This window comes from Manduca sexta, chromosome 12 (assembly GCF_014839805.1).
Source record: "Manduca sexta isolate Smith_Timp_Sample1 chromosome 12, JHU_Msex_v1.0, whole genome shotgun sequence".
NCBI classification, from domain to species: Eukaryota; Metazoa; Arthropoda; class Insecta; order Lepidoptera; family Sphingidae; genus Manduca; species Manduca sexta.
In genome coordinates, this window is record NC_051126.1 from 8,653,868 (window position 1) to 8,675,737 (window position 21,870).

The window sequence follows — 21,870 nt, forward strand, 5'->3', positions numbered from 1 at the left end:
CTGAGAGACTCGTGTGCCAATTACTGTGTCATGAAAAATAAATGTTAAAACTCTTTTACTTAAGACCTCGATTATTTATTGGCGTCTACGTCCGCCGCCGTTTGCCGCGGCCCTAGGCACACAGTTCAGTGTGTTTACTACTTGGTTATATATTCACATCGAGGCATATAAGGACTTTTGAACATTTCCTTTCTTTTTCCCCTTTACCCACCCTAAAATGCTCCTGTCTTTCGTCCAACCTCTACTCCCCAAATTTCCTCCCAACTTTTCCAATAGTGTCCTAAAACTCCTACCATCGCATCATATTGGAGGTGAGCTAGGTATCAAATATAACACAATAAGCCCTCTTTAATTGCCTCAAACGGAAAAGAAAAAAAAATATAACATACAACATAATTATTAACACCTTACTGTTCCATTGCTTCCTGCAGTATCCAAATAAAATTACGCGAATGATTGACATGTTAAGTAGAGCTACCCGTGTTATTTTATTGCTGCTTACGCTAATTACGTTTTAGGCTTCTTGTGTTTTTTTTCTTTTCGTTGATATTGTATTGAATATTTTAATTTGCTAAAAATATTGTTAAAGGGGTATGTACTGTTATTAAATAAAGACTAATATAGCTTTATTAACTTGATTTATTGAAATATATAAAACAATAATTGACAATTAGATGCATAGTTATTTCTTATTTAAACTAGTTATATGAAAAAACGTAAATTGGTACAAATATTACTTACCAACAGTATTTATAAATGACACAGACAACCGTCAAGTCTTTGGATATTTCCGTATAAAAATATAATGATTTTTAAGGCTCCATACATGATCATAAATGTGATCTAACAATACAGAATAGCGAAATTGACAAATGTATTAATTATTACAAGGCGTTATTAATTATACTTTTAAGTTTATAATTTTATGCAAATATTTTATACACAATATTTGGTACAATAGAATCAGCTAAACAATTTTTATAGGTACGTGATATTAACTCACGCTGATAGTAGGAGAAAAGTGTGCGGTAGTATAAGGAACATTATTTGGCATGAGTCTAAATGAATGAATTCTCAACTGAATATGAGAAAACATCATCACTTAAAGAGCTTTTATTTATTTTATTGTATTGATTTTTTTTAGATTAAGAAACAACTTACCATAAAAGTGTTATAAAACATCATCATTAATATTGCTATATTAAGGGCCCGTTTCACAAGTTCTAAATAAATTTTATTTGACGGTTATTGCATTAAACGGCTAATGTAGGTAATGCACATTTACTTCCATTTATTTAGGAACATAGATTAGTGTGTGACCTTTGTATTTAGTCGGCTTATATATTTGTGGCGAGTAGCATTTACTCCAGAAGTTGTGAAACAGAACTATGTAACATTTTTCAACATATAATTAAGTTTGAGCTCTACATTCCAAATGTTGTAGGAACCAGTGAGCACTGTTGATGAGATTGTCCATCTCCGCCGGCGTCGACGACAACGAGTGGTTATCGTCGTACATATATATTCTGAAAAGATTGATTTAGTTCACTTAACATGTTCTTCGAGCGTTGACTTGCTAAGGCAATTTTATATTTTGGTGTGCTGAATTTATGCTATATCGATACATTACTATGCATAAATTCTCAGATTTTAGATGATGTGTAATTTATGACTTGTGAAAAAAAAACAATTGACTATTGTATAACCTAATGTCAAATGTATATTTCTAAAGCTAACTAGTGCTTTCATCTCCATTACAATTCCGTACATATTCATGTATCCTTGAAATATTCATATAAACAGTTGACAATCTGGATACAAAAACGAAACTCACACACAAAATAGTAAACGCCTTTTGAATATAAACATGTACTTAATTATTATGACTTCAAATTACTATGATCTTAAGGTTTACTATTGAAACTGATTTGATTATGAATACCATAGAGCTTGGATCTTCGGACTATGCGTTGTACGACTTCTAACATCCACGTCATCACGAATATAAAGATTTCCTCACCTCGTAGGTACTCCATTGGCCCGCAGCCTCCTGGCGTACTCCAGACCCTGGTAGTGGGGCACGCGTTTGTCTCCACTGCCTAACATCAAAGCAGTAGGAGCCTTCACTTTATGCACGTGTATGAGCGGCGAGCACCTCCGCATAGCGATGAGCTGCTCTTCAGAAACGGGACCTTGCTCTGTGAACTCGTAGCCCGCTTCTACTGCGCACCTGCAAGTGGGTTGACGATTATGACTTTTCCGATATTTTGATTGTGTAGCGTGTCTAGAAAATTAAAAAACTCGACATGTTGTGGTTAAATATGGAACTAAATTCTTGTACGGACAAAGTTAACTTTAAGTAAAAAAAAAAATTTGCGCCCCTAAAAGAGATTATTCACTTTCTTGGTTCTGCTATACATGCCATAATCGAGAAATATGTTAAATCTAAATAAATGCTTTCTAGTTGTCGCGCCTCATTTATATACTATTAACTGATGCAAAAATCAAAGATTATAACGATATGGTGAGAACTTTTAACGTCGTTCTCTAATAGAAAAGATGAATTCTTTTTTTTTAAATATACAAATCCAAAATCTAACGAAAAAGAATTTTCTGATTAACATGCCATTATAAATAAGTTACAAAGCTTTAAAATTTGATGGAAGGGGTAGTTGTCAAATAAGTGATAGCAAACTGTAACGTCACGTCATTACACTGCGTCCGTGAGAAAGAGATAGCGCTATAAACCTAATATCCTCCACTTTTGCCCACAAAAATATTTCAAATATGAATAACTGCTTTATTTTTCAATCAATTTTGATGCTATTTCATAGAAGAATTTGTTTTTCGTATAATTTCCTATTAGACAATGTATCAAACATAAGAAACCAACCTATCACAAAAAAATTGTGTAACTTGCATCCAACAATTCGTAGTCGACAAAGGATTTACAATCTTAATAATCCGATAAGAAGTCAAGTATTTCAGTTGTAATGAAATATGAAGCTACATCTACACACTGTTTACGAACTAAACTTTGTACAATTGTAACTCACCCGTCAGAATTATCCGCGTAATGACCTTTAGTGGCCAAATCTATCAACGGATTGCGTAAAACCATCGCTTTGAACAAGTCCGGGTATTGACCAGCTAAATGTGCCACTGTTAATCCGCCGTAACTGCCTCCATAAAGCAGTAGCTTTCCGTCTAATTTCTCATCTCTTTCTAATAAGTTGGTTAGAATGAGATAGCAATCTTGAACATCGTACACGCCCACGTGTGCAATCAGAGAGCGGACGCGTGCGTCTCCATAACCGATGGATCCGCGGTAATTTATGCGAGCCGATGCAAATCCTATCGATAAGGTTATTGAAAGTTAATAACTTACAATATAAATTACTTCTATGGATATTATAAAATCACAATACATATATTTTTTTTAAATATTGTAGCTGTCACAAAATATAGAACCAATTGATAGCTCAATTTAATTCATGACTATGTTTTAGATTTAAATATTTACAATTCAAGTTTAAGTCGTTCAGCGGAAACGCAACGTAGGTATAATTCAATAAACGCAGGCGCACGTCAGACTTACGTATTTATTTAACAAAAAAAAAACGATATTTGTACTAAACCTAGAGACAGAAACGTAACCGCTAATAATAATTATAAATCTTGACTTATTCATGATAATTTCTAATTCATAAGCCCCGCAGATTTTTTTGGAATCGTTGGATGTAAGCCACATATTCATCTTAGCGTATGGTAGCCGCCAAACAACGTGAGCAAATTATAACGTAGTGGAGAATTTCTTCTTGTAAGTTATTGTAGTTACAGTTAGAATACACCACGTGGTTATATGCCTAAGTTTTTAACCGGCTAGTATCTCTTAGCCGAATGTCAGCTCCCGCGGCCAATCTCAATGGAGATCATTCAGCTACGCAAAAAATATAGTGCATAAGTATGTGCGCAATACACAGATGAACTCTGTTTATTCACTCTCACAGTCCGGTGAGACAGCAGATCACATAGTCAGAGAGAGATCAGGCGCAGGACCAACGACTTATACGTGCTTAGGCGCGGGGTATTAACACCACCAATTTCCTAACCAAGTGTTTGTTACGATAAAAAACAGAGTCATAACTTTTTGCCCGATCCGGGCCCCGAACCCGGGACCTGAGCGCAGTAGACGTACGGCATAGGCAATTAAGCTACGTCACCGAGGAACCAGCTGATATACATTAAATAATGCGCGCCGCTCACGAACAGTTATTGTAACCTTCCTTCCCGGCACGGCTCGCAAGCGGTGTCCACACAAGTCGTGTGCAGCTGATGTACACCGTACACGCACTCATTTTCAAAACGCTTCCTAAACACCTTGACATAAGATTGATTTTAAATAACGGTCAGGATAACATTAACGCGGCGTGTAGACAGTGCGCAAAGGCCCAAATTCGTTAGATTTTTATACATCAATTATATTTTAAAATCATAGATAATAAGCGCACATTCACGTTTTCATTCATAACGATCAGACATCCGAAAAAATTTACTCACCAATCGGCAATATCGGTGGAGTTGAACATACTAGCGACATCTGTGACAGGATTTCGGCTGACAACAACTCTATATAAATCAGGGTACTGGCCACTCAAGTGCGTGACTAGGAACCCGCCATGCGACCCCCCGAATAAACACATTTTTGTCGCGTCCACGGGATATCGTTTTAGAATCTCATCTGTGGCTAATTTGCAGTCTTTGACGTCAGTATCGCCGACCCTTCTCGGCAAGAATTGTACGCAAGCCTGACCCGCGCCCGTCGACCCGCGGTAGTTAATTTGAACGCTCGCGAAACCTGCGGTGAAGGAGATAATTTAGTTTTTTTGTCATATAAATATATCATGCACTTTAAAAAGGCCAAATAATATTTTTCACCAAACAGGTTTAGGATAATATACAAGACGTTATTTAAATTGACTAATACATTTGGTTCATCCACAAATAATCACGTATAGTAAGATAATATAAAGAGGTATATTACCCAACATATTGAACAAGGCTGCTTCTAAAGAATATGCGTTGACAAAGTTCGAGTGCGGTCCGCCGTGTGGCCACACTATTAGAGGCAATTTTTTGTCCTCATCCACTTTCGGTGCGAAGTAGAGCGCAGAGAATGACTCTGTAAAGAAGTGATTCATAAAACTTACTAATATTGCAAAAGTTACTTTTATAAGTACGCTAATCATGCAAAGGTCAAAAAGCATACCATTCACAATCATATTGATAAATTTGATCATTATGTGGTAGAATGCCTGTATTCGCCTAGATAGCCACCACCTTATATATGGTGTATACCCGACATAATGGCCTACGTAAGTGTGTTACAGTCCAGGATCAGCCTGTGTATATCTGGTTTCAAACAGGCCGACGTAATTAGTTAACTGGTGAGGAACAAATTTACATCCTTCTTCAGCCATCGCTCGATTCGAATCCCATTTCACTAACCATCAGGTGCAGCAAGATGTCTGGCGTACCAATATATTAAAAAAAAAAAACATTAAAATATTAATTAAATAATAAATTGTATTTACTTACTAACGCTATCAGTAGAGTCAGCATGTTCCAGTTCTAAATACTGCACAGAGGAGTTGGCTACTGACTCCGGTACAGCCGGTGGCTTAGTAATAGGAATCCATTTGATACCCGCCTCTGAACCTTGCGCCGGCAACCGGGCAATGTACAACTAAAATGTATGACATTACACACAATACATTCCAGAACAGACTAGCTAGCTGTAAGCCTTATATTTTTATTTACTTTATAACAAAAAATTATGTAAATATTTACTTGTGACCATTGGACAGGTTAAGCCTAATGTGGTGTGAATGAGTGTTAATGATTAATTGTAAAATAATTTCATTGTGCAAAAAAATTCCTCTTGTCAAATATTTTTTCATTATAGTACTATTACTGCGCCTTATGAACTTAACATCTAAAAATCGAGTTGACATAGTACTTCTATTAACCAAGTAACATATCCAGCACGACATGAAGTTGCAAAAATATATATAGGTAAAATTTGCTCATACACCTTAGCGAAACGACTTCAATAAGTATAACTATTTATGTGAAGTACCATATCTACAGTAGTGATAGCTTTCTGTGCAATACCTGTGATGGTGACGTCATATTAGAGTATGCTGCAAGGATGACGTCAGATCTCACGTCCAATACTGATGTGGATCCTTTTGCTTGTTTATTTGATATGTCCACTATACTTCCACTTTCTGCAATTGAATTTTCAAAATGAGCTTCCTTAATATAAATATTGTCTAGATAGACTCTCATGTTCCCTTCTGTCCACATAGTTACCACCATCTTATCTGTTTCAGCCATCAAGTTATCTCCTTACCCATATATTACTAAAAAATCTTTAACAAATAGAAATCTAAATTTTCACTTATTCGCATAGGCTATATTTTATTTTATAAACCTAAACCTAAGTTATATTGTTTTGAATACTTATTTGCGAATTCGAAAGCATAAGGTAGGAACTTTCCCGTCCTCACACCGACCACTACAACTCCGGCAGTAGCACGCATTTTATGACACCGACTAGTGAAGCCCGTCGAGTCGCAGGGAAAACTAATTTGTCATAGAAAGATAAGGAGGAGTTGGAAATATTAATTGTCAAGCATGAGGTAGTGAATTAACCTTACGTACCGACATCAACAACGTAGCTCCTAACTTCATTCTGTTGTGGCGTGGAGAACACTAGTCGCTTGCCGTCGGCGCTGAAACACTTCCCCGGGAAGCCCAGACAGTACACGCCGTGGAATTTCTCATTGTTCGTCGTTTCCTTCTCTGTCTCTACTATGTCTATTAATGTTGACGAGTTGTCAGAGTTCTGTAATAAAATGATTATCATAATATATCTCAACCATGATGTTAACGGCAACTGTTTCATCTAAAAAGTGGTTTAGCTTTCCTCCTGCCCCTTTATATCAAATTATCATTATCATAAAAACAACATAATATATTTTATTTACAATTTCTTGTTCAGGTAATTAACATACGATAGCGTCTGTTACTTCTTACTTAATACATGTACGGTTTAGCTTAGTATTGGAACTATCTGGTATATTTTTAAAATATTGCAAACAGAATGTTTAAGGCAAGCTGGCACTTACTGCATAGTCTTGCATGCGTATGATTTGATGGCAAGCATGATGCGGCCCGTCAGCCAACCGTTGCAGCCACACCAGTTCCCCATTCGGACTGAACCTCGGGGATCGGACTGACACGCCTTCTTTGGATAATTTTTCTGGAAGTATGTGCAATGGTGTTTCTATGTTAGTAAAAGAAGAATTACTTCTGCCGAGAGATAAAATACAATAAATGTACAAGTTGTACAGAAATACCTACAGATTGATTACTGTGATTATAACTAATTGACAAAAGTAGAATAAAAAAAAATATAGATTCGAAGCACTGAAAAAAATAATAACTAACACGGCGACACGTTATGATAGTTATAAACCTTCAATGCAATTTTTTCTTATCATATCCACTTACTTAAGTTTCCGTCGAGGGTAAGTGCGAATATGAAGCTGGGACGATTTGTGCAGAAGATGAGTCCCAGTCTGCGCGGCTCGGTGGGCCACGCCACGCCCACCACGCCGAGCCCGTCCGGAGTGAAACGCACCTAAAAGATATTAAAAAAAAATTAAACATATTGACATTATTATTATATATTATAATTGAAAAAAAATGTTTTTTTTGTATTCATAGTGCCTCATATCCATAGAGAGAGCTGAGTATAAATATTCCATTTTATTAAACAATAATAATTAAAAAAAATATATACTTTCTATTAAAAAAATAGTGGTATTTTACTAATTGGTCTGTGTATCAAATCTACTGACACAAAAATCCTTAAATATTTAATAATTGTTAAAAAATTTATAAATTAAACTTTGCTTTCATACTTGTCCTGGACACCAATCTTCAGGCAATCCCTCAAGTACTGTAATTGTTTCAGTCTCAATTTTACACATAACAATGACAGACGAGTGTTTACCCACTAACTGCTCGCCCCAATCTTGTCTGTATATAAATTCTTCTCCCTGTAATAAAACAATCATTCATTATATTATATAAAAAAATATTTCAAGGCTTTAGAAAACAAATTATTGTGTAGCAGTTTTGAATATGCCATAAAACAACACCAGAACATCATTTTCTAAATATACAGTCCGAGTTTATTGTCTAAATAAAAGTCAGGAGCAAACAACATAAACTTGCATATTTATGTCTTCCATGATAAATCGTTTAAATATAATTATACCTTCTTAGGCGCATTTTCTGCACTCTGATCTCCCTTAGACTTATCTTCACCTTTTCGCTTAATGTATGGTTCACTCTTTGCCAATTTCTTTTCAGCAACATACACAATAGCACTCTCATCTTGAGACCAATCTAGACTGCCGAATTCCGCTACAATCAACATAAGTATAACCATTTAAGTACTTATACAAAAAATATAAGTAGTTGTAAATAAGTAATTAAAATACTTTATATATGACTTCAAAATGAAAGGTAATGCCAGTAAACTTTGTTTTTAAGTAAACAAAATTTTACGATTATTTTTTTACAAATTATTGCTTTGTATATTAGTGGTTCAGTCATATTCTTTACAGATAGAACATTTCGTATATTCTTACAATCTGCATAAACATCTCCATGAACATCCAGTGCAGTTAGATCTAAGGAGTGTGCTAGAGTACTCTTACTCCACACCTCCAAGTATTGCTTTTTGGAGTCTTTCCCATTCTTTTCCTCACGCACTATAGCCTTGAATGTCTCTTTAGGTGATACCGCTGACAGCAATCTAAGGAAAAGTCAAAATAAATAATTCATTTTTTTATACCACTCAATGACGAAAATCTTTTGTCTGAAATTAACCAATAGGTCCAATCATTATATAAATTACAATGTCTTTAAAATTGGTACATCACATTGGTATATTGATGCATATAAGTTACATGGTTTTTTATACATCTAATCAAAATACAAAATATTGTATTGAGTTATGCTGTAAAGAAGAAAATAGAATATTTGATACTCACTCATTGCTCACATCAGTTCCAAACTCACTCTCAGCAATAACGCTAAATTCATCATTTAATAGGTAATTGCATGAGTATTTTGTATTCTTCCCTTTGTCTAAGTTTCTAACAGACCAGTTTGCTGTTATTTTATTTGCCTTGTTGTTTAATTTAGCACCAGCCACGGACGGTATCTTCGACAATGTCTTATATGCATTTACTATATTTTCTAGCTGAAAATATATATACAATTTACATTGTTTGGAAGGATATAAATCACAATAAAATGTAAGTTGATAATAACAGTAACCTTAAATAATGAAACTAGGAAACTAAGATAAGGTTAAAATTTAATCTGATGTGTTTTATATTAAACATAATTTAATGGAATATGTAAAATATTAAACAATATGTTATTTTGATTTAAGTACAATGAGTGTTCATAATTCCATTTTATAATATTAACAATGTGATACCTGAGAAGACATTTTTAACATTTCAGCTAGCACTCCACACAAACCTCTAATAATTGCTTTGGAATACTACTGAAAATGTAAAACAATTACATGTTATTATCATAATGCTTAACCATATTTAAACATGATTATACTTAAGTAAATAAATGTAGCACTGTAACATTGTATATTTTTGTGTGATAAAATTATTGATGTAGAACATGATAGTATTATATTACACCAAATGTTGACGTAATTTAAATGAACTAAATGAGTGTCCCTCCCTGGAATAATTTAGGTATCAAGTATTACGTATATTTACGTATCTCTAAATGATGCTGTACAAAGAAAAGCAAGCGGCAAGCGCTGCGTTGCTTTGGTATAATATAATAGAACAAAAATGTTTCCTACCGCGGTTCTTTTTCAAGTTAATTTAAACAATGTGATTGTCTTTGCAGGTTAACTCTCGATTGAATAACCAAAATAATGCCACGCCAGGTGTACTAAATAGTATAATGTTTATTATTTACAAGACAGAACATAATAAACCGAAAACACAACGTACCGATACTTGCCGGGCTCTGACATTTATTGCTGACATAACGTGACAAGCAAGTACTTGTACAAATATGACACTTGACGGGAAACCATCGGCCAAATGTCAGTTTGACAAGTGACTATGTACTTCAAATAAAGGAGGTGGTTATCAATTCGACGTGATTTTTTTTTGTATGTTTGTTACCTCGGAACTCACTCATTTATGAACCAATTTGGAAAAATCTTTTTTTATTCGAACGAATATTTCTCCAGATTGGTCCCATAAAAATCATCATCAAAAATCAAACATCGCTTCAGTAGTTTGGTTTTAAAACTAAAAAAACTAGAATAATTATGTCGACCAAGGAAACGAAATCGCGAATTTAGCTTTCCTATGACGTTTTTAGTTATCTTTTTGCATTGAGGTTGGTTGAGTGTACTTCTGACATACTTATACATATAGCATAACATCTTTTCCCCGTGTCAGGCGTAGGTAAAGGGGTAACATTTCAGCGCGATAGTCGTACTGTGTATGAAACATATCAGTTGAGTTTTAGGTTGGGTTTAGTTCTCTACTTCTCACATACATACATATATGTACATAGCATCACACTTTCCCCTTTTTAGGAGTAGGCAGAGATGTAACACCAGAGCGCGATAGTTGTACTATGATCGAAATATATCAGTTGCATTTTTGCGTTAGGTTTACTTGAATCTACTTCTTACATACATACATATAGCATCACACCTTTTCCCCTTTTCAGGGGTAGGCAGAGGTGTAACATTTCAGCGCGATAGTCGTACTGCGAGCGAAACACATTAGTTGTGTTTTGCGTTGGGTTTCGTTGATTCTACTTCTTACATACATACATATATATCATCACACCTTTTCCTCTTTTCAGTGGTACTCAGAGGTGTAACTCCTCAGCGCGATAGTCGTATCGTGAGCGAAACACAACTACGCCATCGCGACAGTCTATTTTTTACTAACACAAAAAACCACCTTCAAAAACCACTCAAAACCAAAAAATAATTTCACATAACAGGTAAGTATATATTGGATACCAATTTTGGAGTCGGTGCCTCTGAAAGAAGCACTATCATAGAAAATTATAATATATTATATTGAAAAGCACCATCTATGAGAGACGTCAGACAAGTAAAAGTATCTAGCGAAAAGCAGCAAATTACAACTCAAAAACCCACTACAATAGCGCTAGCGTAGCAAGAGGATATGACATGAGCTAACAATTTTGTTGAACAGTATAATAAAAACTTAACTATGTAATTGTAATTGTAGTCCAAAATAATTTAGTAATCATAACATATTATACTGCTGCAAGATAAATTCACTATCCTACTCTAATAACTTTTGACGCTATATTAAAATATTTCAAGTTGAAAGACTTGCTACCGTAGTGCTTCCATTGCCCCTGCAATAGCTCCACCACTCAAAGCACACACTCAACTCACCGCACTCACGCACATATTAACCAGATCGTACACTCTGGACTCTGGACAGGTGGAAGCCACGAAGGGCGGACGAGAAGGTTCCCCTTCTCTAACTTACCGCCGACAAGGCGAACGGCCATCGTATCAAATAGCAAGACTTTACCCTTTGCTGGACTGGATACATAAACACAACACAGCGGCTCTTATCACTCATTCCACAATAAAACATAGGAAAAATAACACTATAAATGATGTGTGATTAATTTTAAGAATTTTTATGTTATCAAGTAAGTACTTAGTACGAGTCTATTCGCGCTCCGTCAATCTATTTACCGAGTCATTAAACATCTAGTTACTAGTAGGTATATCTGGATGATAAGCTTACTTGTAGCAGTGGCTCCCTTAAACAAATGGTAAGAATAGGTACAGGAAGTTTAGCGTCTACCTGAAAACACATGATTAATGTAAGTAACGATTAGCATTCTTATTTCAATTTATTCTCTTTAAGTGCATATAACTTCGTTATGGTGATGAATAATTATTGTTTAAACAAAAACACCACTTCTAGTTCCAGTCAAAGGCCTCTATGTTTATTGGGTGCTCTAATAACGCAAGTACGAGCTATTAAACTTGTATGGGCGTAATATAATATACTCACTTATTATCATTTAAAAAATTGGAACTTAGATACCTACTTATGAAGGACTCGTAAAACTGTTAACCACATAACACCCAATCGTCCCAGAGGTAAGGGGTTTGGTCAGTTATGGCTGCCATACATGCTACGGTCCATCGGAAAGGTCCACCGGTGCAGGTATGCCTGCGCCGATAGACCGCAAAAATACAATAAAAATCTGCACAGGTCTATTCCCACACACATTGCGGTCTACCGGCGCAGGCATAGGTATGCCTGCGTATATAATATACTCACTTATTATCATTTAAAAAATTGGAACTTAGATACCTACTTATGAAGGACTCGTAAAACTGTTAACCACATAACACCCAATCGTCCCAGAGGTAAGGGGTTTGGTCAGTTATGGCTGCCATACATGCTACGGTCCATCGGAAAGGTCCACCGGTGCAGGTATGCCTGCGCCGATAGACCGCAAAAATACAATAAAAATCTGCACAGGTCTATTCCCACACACATTGCGGTCTACCGGCGCAGGCATAGGTATGCCTGCGCCGGTAGACCGCAATGTGTGTGGTATCATAGTAATAAGGTCCACCGGTGCAGGTGCACTGGTGGACCTTTCCGATGGACCGTACTATGTATGGCAGCCATTAGTTACTACCTACTGCTGGTAAATGGCAATTGTAAAAAAGTAGGTACACACAAATACATGCTTAGCATAAGCTACCTATCTACACATGGATTTGGCAATATGCCAAAAAAGAGGTTAGCATTGGATAATGTTCAAAATTGTTTAAATGAAACATTTTATGCAAAGCGACTTAAAATAAACATGCTATTTATATTTTTGCGGCCACACCCTTCAAATATATGTACGTAACCTTTGCTAAATATTAAATGATGTAGTATATTTTAAATGTTACACATTAATGACTATTTTTAGGACAATGTTTTAGTTGAGTTCATAATAAATATAAAAATATAGGTATCTACAAAATCAAGCATTTATATGGTTGAAGTTGAATAAAAACTTTTAAAATTACTCCACATCCGCCCAAAACAGATTGATAAGATTTATTATCGCATTGAAGTAAAAGTGTCGACCAAACATCATACGACTGTTTCTTTCGTGCAACGCATACAATGCGCGCGTCACATGTACTACCCTATCAAATTTATTGGTTGAAGGTTGAAACTTGTAATTACTTTCTATAATTCATCCGCTGTGAGCTGTTGCGTAGGACTTTCATCTTTTATGTTGACGGCTGGCTCTATTAGAAAGAATAATGCATGAGCCACCCGTCATAATATTTTGCGCAAGTCAATCAAGACATATCAATTCTCGTCCGTTTTTCGTAAGACTGTGGTACTACACCGGCCGTGCTGATCTATTTCGTTCTCTACTTAGATAAATTTCGCTAAGCAATGGCTCAACCACTTTTAAATTAAAAATTAAAATATAACACCCAAGACTTGATTATTTTCCTGTATTATCCCTTAAAGTCAATAATAATTTCATGTATATCCGAACTACCTACACTTTATTAAAAAAATATAAGGTCAGTCGGGGAAGTGCGCCATAAATTTTTCATAGCTGGATTCAATGCAAAATAATTTCTTTTGTGCTGACTTAAGAATGTAATTTTATTAATTTAAGAATATTTGGTATTTTGTGTTAACAATCTATAGCCATTCAAGGAAATCGGACCATAAATTAATAATATATTGCTCAAAGTAAAAATGGAAGTAGGCGCACTTGCCTCCGGAAATGGGGTAAGTGCGCCTGTGTACAAAAAACGCCAATATGAAACATTATAAAGAAAACACTCATTTTAGTCCATAGAGAAATAGGTTTTACTCGCATTGCTCTTGGATAATTTTTAATCACTCAATATTATAACAAACTATGGCTGTCAAATCAAATTCGGAGTAAGTGCGCCATATATTTGTAAATCAGGGCTTCAAAACATTATACAATTTCTTTTTCTATATTTAGGTATTAATATTAGAGTTTTGTGTGCGGATATGCTGGAATAAAAAAATAGTACCCTAATACGAAATCCATTTTATTTCTAAAAACTAAAGAAAACATACAAAAATGTAGGAATTAACGATTTTGAATGCGTTATAACTCAATTACTTAGAATTTGACCTTATGATATTTGATATGTTTTAGCTGCATTATACCCAGATAACGTGCCTGATCGAACATTTGCAACCTTTTCACGTAAAGTTGCTCTAGACCAAGGTATTTCAGTTTTTATTTTTTAAAAACGAACTATCTAAAACAACAAATATACGATGAATTAACTAATACGCCCTTTTATTTAAGTCGGCTCAAAACAAAATACCTTGAGTACAAAAAAATATACCGTTAAGTCTAACATTTTAATAATAATAATTCATGTTAGTAAAACATATTCTCAAAAAAGGTTGTTTATATATGGATCAGGGGCAAGTGCGCCATACGATTATTAATTGTGGCGCACTTGCCCTACTCGACAATTTTGAGGTACATTTTTTTCGCATTGCTAAAAAATCCTTTATTTTAGTATATATAAATAAAATTCAGGCAGGAAGTTAAAATAAAAGGTTTAAACTATGTGTTCACCTTACTGGTTTACAGAAATATGTTAAATATCTTGAAATATTTGATGTTATATTTTACGGGGTCATCTCTGTTTACGGGTCTAAGACACTTAAAATAAAATGGCGAATAAATCGTATTAAAATGAACGAATGATGATGAATTATGTTTTTTAGTGGAACTATATTTCAGTTAGTAGCATAGATATAAGATTGCGGTAATTGTATAAAATCCATAGTTTTCGATTTTTTTAGGGCAGGTGCACTTACCCCGTCGGCGCACTTGCCCCACCTGACCTTAATATATAATATTATCGTCAGCACTACTAATTTGTTAAGGAACAATCGTTTGTTTGTGAACTTTTTATTAACTAATTAATATTCGAGTAAAGATGTATGGCGCTTTTAGCCTGATCCAAACAATTTGAAGTTTTCTAGATAATTCCGAAATGATAGATACCTACATAAGCAGATTCATATACTTAAGTACCTACATAATTTACTTTGAATTAGAAGAACGTGTCCTGTGCCAAGAATAAAAAGCATAATTACGAATTAAGTTTCCTCCATGCCAAATAATATTTTTTAATGGAATAGGAAACTATTTCACTACCCATTAAGCATTTCGATGGGCATTTGTAAGTTCATGTTTTACATACATTAGTTTATTGTGTAAGTTTAATGTAAAATGTTATTCATCATGATTAAAACACTACACATAATTGGGGACTTCGGCTACGTAGTTTTTCTTCATTATAGTAATTGCATGCTAATGTGTACCTTCTTTACAAGTAATTAATATCATATTCGCATGGCTGGTGACATACGCGGCGACGCGCCGCATTGGCCGCGCTGTTCGATACGCACGGCGCGCGCGTACCGTGCGGCACCTTACTTACCCTAAATCCACAGTATTCGCTAAACCTGAGTGACTAACACACCCTAACACTTATAAGGATACAATCATAAATCTCTCGTAAAGAACACGCTTCCGCAGTAAAGATTTGAGCAGGTATATTTTAACAGCTAGTAATTAACCATATCTAAACGTTATACGCCCTTTAATCTTTGTTTATTTTGCAAGTATATTTTTATTCCAAGAAGACCATAAAATGCTAACAAATGTTCTATTACTAAACATTGTTTATGGTACCAAATATTTTTTGAAAATACCGCGAATATGACTTGCTAAGAAAACATTTGCTTTCAGACAATTGTTATTCAGATATGAATGAGCTAGATTTGATAAAAGAAGTGGAAAAGCGTCCAATATTGTATGACAAATCAGTGAGTGGATTTAATAAGACCAAACTGAGGGACGACGCTTGGAAAGACGTGCAGGAATCACTCCATGTGTCTGGTAAGTAGGTAGCTAAAATCCTAAACCCAAAAAAATGTCGCGCTAACCGTATTTTTAGAAGTTGTCTATTCGCGTTGTACCTATATAATACACTTTGCCCATGATTCCGTCCACGTAATAAGGTTTTTGCGGGATAAACAATACCCTTTAGCACTCGGGAGTAATATAGTTTGCTATTATTAAAACAATTTTCAAAATCGGTTTAGTAGTTCCAGAGATTAGCTTCTACAAACCTACAAACAAACTCATATACTTCTCTTCTTTATAATAATAATATATGTAGATATATAAAAAAAAACTTCATGTTTCTACAAAATGTTATCTTTAGTTTGATAATTTAAAGTAAACGTAAAACTTGATTTTTTAAAGAAATTATTCATAAGTCTGCATATTCCCGCCCGCAAGCCGTACGCTGCAAAGTATGGAAAGAATTCTCAAGGCCGTTTGCTCGGTAGGGAGCCTTAAATGCCAATTACTGCCTATGAACGGACCTATTAGACACCTATTTAACCATAAAGTATTGTGCCTGAACTTTTAATATAAGTATATTATAATTTTCTTTGCTCGTAACTTTCCAGGTCAATTCTAGTATGAAAGATAGATCGATATTTTGAAATTTTACTACAATGGTAGTTGTATCAACACCAAATTAAATTGTTACACAAGTGGCTGTATAAAATATTTTTAAATAATTACAAAGAAATTAGGCAAACCTGAATTGTACATACCTATACTTAATAAACTTTCGTAATTTTATACTTTTATATGAAATTAAATGATTTATTTGAACCCGTAAAATGTTATAAATTATTTAGATTCCGTCAATGTTAACTCTACCACCAGTCCGGAAAGCAATTATCACCAGAGTAGAAAAGACAAGAAACTTTGGTGTTGCTCCTTTCAAAATCAGATTAAAGTACATATAAACTTCAGTACCTGATACAGAGACGAAAAAAAATACATTTGGTTCTTTGTTGATGTTTAGAGCAGTTCATTTATATGCTCGCAAAATAAGTCATAAATTAATTTTAAACTTCCATATGAGCGTTCAACCAAAAAAAATCTCCCAAATTTGGTAATTTTAGTTGGATACGTGAAAATAAACATCTAAGTTGATATATGGGTTATTAAGAACTTTATTTGCTATACGTAATAAAGATGGAAACTAATTATTTTCTGTCTTGTTTTAGAATCGGAGTGCAAAAAAAGATGGAGATCCCTCCGAGACTCATTCATAAAGTTGCAACGAACGCACGGCGGACGCACACGGTGGCCATATCATCATGCCATGCGGTTCCTGCTGCCGCACATTGAGCCGAAACCAGAAGGAGGGTAAGCATGATTATCCTATTTCTTAATACATCTTATACATATATAATATTACAAATGGGAACGTTGTTAAGATGTTTGGAGAAAGTTTATAGGTTGTCAACGAGAAAACATCTCGCGAATTTTTTTCATATCATATTAGCCACTTATTATCCTAGAAATATGCACAAACAAATCTTTATTCTTTTATTTCAAATACCTGTAAATATTTTTATAGATCTAAAAAAGACGAAGACTCAGATGCAGAAGAAGAAGCAGCTCGTCAACGTGCTATATCAAACCTGCCTGACCTCTCATCCTTCAACCACGACAAGTTCGACGATGATGAAGATTCCCAACCGTCTCCGAAGAAACTCCGCCTAAACTCAACTGACGAAGATAACCCTTGCCAATGCAACCGAACCGATCCTGATGAACTATTTCTACTAAGCTGCGCTCCGACACTAAAAAGATTGAATTCGAAAAAAAATGCCGTCGCTAGACTTAAAATACAGAAAGTTCTTTACGAAGCCGAATTCGGTAACCAAACAGAGTTGCCATACGCGAAGCCAACAAGCGATTGTGGATATAATGGTACAGAATGAATCAAAAGGAGTTAGAAGTATATAAGAACACATTTTGTTGAATAGGTATTTACAGTCTAATATTTATGAGTGAGGAGAGCCTGACACGATTTATGTATAGAATTAGCTACATAAATGATTCCCGAATTAAACTTAGGTATGATCAGTATCCAGGCGAAACAGTTTAACGACGAAAAACTCATGACATTGTTCAAACTTACAAGTAGCTGCCATTTCTATGTTGTGTTGGACTAAACTAGCTATTCGTCAGCGTACGACCGGCTTTTAGTTGACCTACAGGGGTGTAGCTTTTTATCATTATAATTTTATATTTTCGTAAGGCATGTCTAATTACTTATATTTAAGCCTTATATTTTTCATGTTCTTTAGAATCGTACTCGTATCGACTGCCTCGGTGGCGTAGTTGTATTGCACGTCCGGTACAATAGCGCTCTGAGGTCCTGGGTTCGAATCCCGGGTCGGGCAAAGTGATATTTGGGTTTTTCTGCTCAGTATCAGCCCGGAGTCTGGAATTTGTGCCCGATATGGCGATAGGCTCGCCCCCTATCACATCATGGGACGGAACATACTTGGCGAAAAGTGGGTGCCCTAGTTGCGCCTCTGCATACCCCTTCGGGGATAAAATGCGTGATGTTATGTATGTATGTATTTAGAATCGTAAGATTCTGTGCATTCTTTTAGCTTTTTATGTAAATAGGGTCTACGTTTATTACTATGCAGAGATGTTCATTTCACCGATTGTCAGTCGACGTAAGTTAAAGCAATTACCTAAGTAATTAAGTCAGCATACCTGATCAAAAATGGCTTTAGTTTCGACGTTAACTTCCTTTGACAATATATTTTTAAGGAAATGTTGCTCCCACTCTTTTATATTGCCAAACCCTGCAGAGGCCAGAATTATGTGCTTTTCTTAATTTGTAAAACTATATTTTAACAATTGTGGAGTGTAATAAATTGATTGATTGATAAATTGATTGTCACAATGATCTAATTCTAAAAATAATTAAATGTTGTGTGGTGACTAGTCAGGCCCTGAGAACTGAGAATTAAATTTTACGTTGCAGGCGCTTTTTCGTTGACATTTCACTTGTCTAAACATATTATTATATAACTAATAGCTTTAAAACACAGTAGGTACTTAATATTATTATATCAATTCTAAAATTCTAATAAATGTTCAAAATTAATTTTGTTATGTTCACAAGATCATGTTTTATTCAAAATGTATACTATCCATGATAAATATCGCGTATTTATTTAACTTCTTAAACTGTATTTCTGCCTAAATAATATATTTATTTTAACTAATAAAGTCACCTGCACAATCGATAACATTAAGGAATATAAATTTGTACCTAATTTCCCTTTATCAGTCGCATAAACTTAAGGAATCTCACATCCCTCTTATTTACACAAATACAATTCTAGTAAAAATGCTACGACATATTCTGCAATGTCTTTCTTAATCAGTTAAGAGCTTATCAGTTTATTACGGGCTAAGTAAGAGGAGCCCTTCAACATAGAACTTAGAACTCATCAGTTTCTTTACATTTTATGCAAGTTTCATGCTGGTTAGTTAAAAATAGTTTAGGTAGGTAGATAAATATTTATTTAATTAATGTTAAGTAATATGAATTATTGATAAATAAATGATCTAAGGAAAGCAGAAAAGAGAAGAAAAGCAAACCTATAGAAAGTATAGACTTGCAGTCACTTTCTTTTCAAAAAATTTCTCTCAATGAAACTATGTTAAAGATAATATTGCAAATCCACAAACAATCGCTAGGTAAGTAGGTACTAACTACCTATATAAATAACCAGCTACTAATTTGCCGTACTAACATGTGTGTATAGCTCTTGAAAGTGGAAACAAAATAATGTTAATCTTAAACATTATGTTTGAGGTCTAGGGTTCGATCCCCGGTTTGGGCAAAGTAATATTAGGTTTTCCTACTCAATATTTGCCCGACTTCGGGATTTGTGACCCATACGGCGATAGACTCGCCCTCTGTCACATCATGGGACGGAATACACACGGCGGGAAGCGGGAGCATCAGTTGCACCTCTGCCTACCCCATCAGGGACAAAAGGCGTGAGTATATATGTGTGTGTACATTGTGTTTTGTGATTTGAAGCACGTTATTTATTATTACGTCTCGTTGTTATCACCAACCTACTTATTAAAACGATAAAGTGGCGAATAAAACAGCTTATGACTAAAAAAATTGTGTGTTTTGTTTTATAGTCTAACGCCCGAAATTAATAACCAATCCTAATCGAATGTCTGCTATCTAAGACTGATAATTCATTCGTTTTATGGATAAAGCATGCCAATAACCTATCCATAGATTGAGTAAGCTATCTCTAACAATAATCGATCTTTGAGAGGACGGATTACAAATCATAGATTACCCTCTGTTTGAAAATGACAGTTTACGCTTGCCAATACTCTATCTACCCGTTTTGACATTTGATTTGATTGTTGTAAACAATCGCATTTTTCAATCGGACCAATTCCTCAGTTTACTCCATATGTTTTGAATATCGCTTACACTGATTTTAAAAGAAACAAAAGGCAATGGAAATATCCATATTCTCTAGTGACAGTGACGACAGTGATTTGAGGGACTAGCGATACTGATAGCGAAACTGAAAGTCGCGCTTCATCACGGGTAATGAAAGCGTGAACTACATGCAGACCCTGGATGAGTTTGATTTCATGTATAGATTAGGCTTTCGAAATCTGCTTGCCAATCATTGTTAGTTAAACTGATGCCGTATATCCGTGTTACTTCTATGTACAAGGTAAATAATTTTTGATATTATTCACAAAAAATACTGTACCTATCGAACTATTACATAGGTACTAACAAGGGGCAATTGCATCGTTTTTACAGGAACTATGGCGTTTCTCCATTCCATCAACTTTTGCTGAGGAATAGGAAATATTTATATTATCTTTTTCAGGACATTTGATACATGGAAGCGTCGCTTCCCTGTGATTGAATTGACATTACGTTTATCTTTACCTAAATTTCAAGCAATAATAATTGCAACTGCAGTTTTGCACAATATTTGTCGGAATCACAGGTTAGAGGAAATTCCAATCGAAGTGGAGTTATCAACTGCTGATATTATTAATTATGAGAACAATATAGAGAATCAAGATGTTGGAGAAAGAACAGCATTAACAATTAACTTCTTTACTTAGTAAAATAAAATACCTTTGCAATCACTACTATTTACTTTTATTGATTATCTACATTTGTAATTCAAAGTAACAATTATTACAAATTAACATAGTTTTATTAGTTAAAAGTTAAAATCATAGAAACAGGTAAAATTTCCATACATTATCTATACTATAATTATATAAAGCTGAAGAGTATGTTTGTTTATTTGTTTGTTTGAACGCGCTGATCTCAGGAACTTCCAGTTCGAATTGAAAATTCTTTTTAGTGTTGGATAGCCCATCTATTGACGATGGCTATTATAGGGTATATATCATCACACCATGACTAATGGGACCAAAAACGGGTAAAATTGATTACTTTTGAAAGCGTTGCTGGGTTAAAAGTTATGCAACAATTATGTATAACGGAATTGTAATTTGTTCCATAACACTGGATAATGTGTACAGAGTCCAATTATTATTATAGGGCACCGAGTTTACTGCGTACTTCATACTAAAAACTAAATCCTTTAAAGATTTATTAATATATTATGAACAATGTTATTAAACTTCAGTGTCAAAATATGTTAGCAACCACATTACTCACGTTCCATTTCAACTAATTAAAAAGTTTGTACCTAAATATGT

The 21,870-nt window shown here is 34.6% G+C and overlaps 2 protein-coding genes across 5 annotated transcripts; one reads left to right on the forward strand and one right to left on the reverse strand.

The window, feature by feature from the left end:
- Positions 1 to 621: 621 nt before the first annotated feature.
- Positions 622 to 10,214, reverse strand: LOC115441512 (acylamino-acid-releasing enzyme). 4 transcript variants are annotated; one of them, XM_030166328.2, is made up of 15 exons: positions 10,131 to 10,214; positions 9,587 to 9,655; positions 9,132 to 9,343; positions 8,727 to 8,893; positions 8,351 to 8,499; positions 7,992 to 8,129; positions 7,579 to 7,708; positions 7,194 to 7,327; positions 6,727 to 6,910; positions 6,175 to 6,290; positions 5,599 to 5,746; positions 5,045 to 5,182; positions 4,561 to 4,858; positions 2,021 to 2,230; positions 622 to 1,526 (listed from the first exon to the last, which is right to left on the reverse strand). In XM_030166328.2, the coding sequence occupies exons 2-15, from the start codon at positions 9,605 to 9,607 to the stop codon at positions 1,412 to 1,414; spliced, it is 2,160 nt and encodes a 719-aa protein (XP_030022188.1). In that variant the 5' UTR covers positions 9,608 to 9,655; positions 10,131 to 10,214; the 3' UTR covers positions 622 to 1,411. The 4 variants fall into 4 exon arrangements, with proteins under 4 accessions (XP_030022188.1, XP_030022187.1, XP_030022186.1 ...); XM_030166327.2 differs by lacking the exon at positions 4,561 to 4,858 and adding an exon at positions 3,057 to 3,354 and having other exon boundaries at positions 9,587 to 9,652; positions 10,131 to 10,181; XM_030166326.2 differs by having other exon boundaries at positions 9,587 to 9,652; positions 10,131 to 10,181.
- A 5,476-nt stretch (positions 10,215 to 15,690) lies between these two features.
- On the forward strand, positions 15,691 to 18,441 carry LOC119188508 (transcription factor Adf-1-like). The gene is made up of 4 exons (XM_037437951.1): positions 15,691 to 15,789; positions 15,988 to 16,137; positions 17,328 to 17,469; positions 17,684 to 18,441. Exons 2-4 carry the CDS (start codon positions 16,005 to 16,007, stop codon positions 18,048 to 18,050), a joined length of 642 nt encoding a protein of 213 aa, XP_037293848.1. The 5' UTR covers positions 15,691 to 15,789; positions 15,988 to 16,004; the 3' UTR covers positions 18,051 to 18,441.
- Positions 18,442 to 21,870: the final 3,429 nt, after the last annotated feature.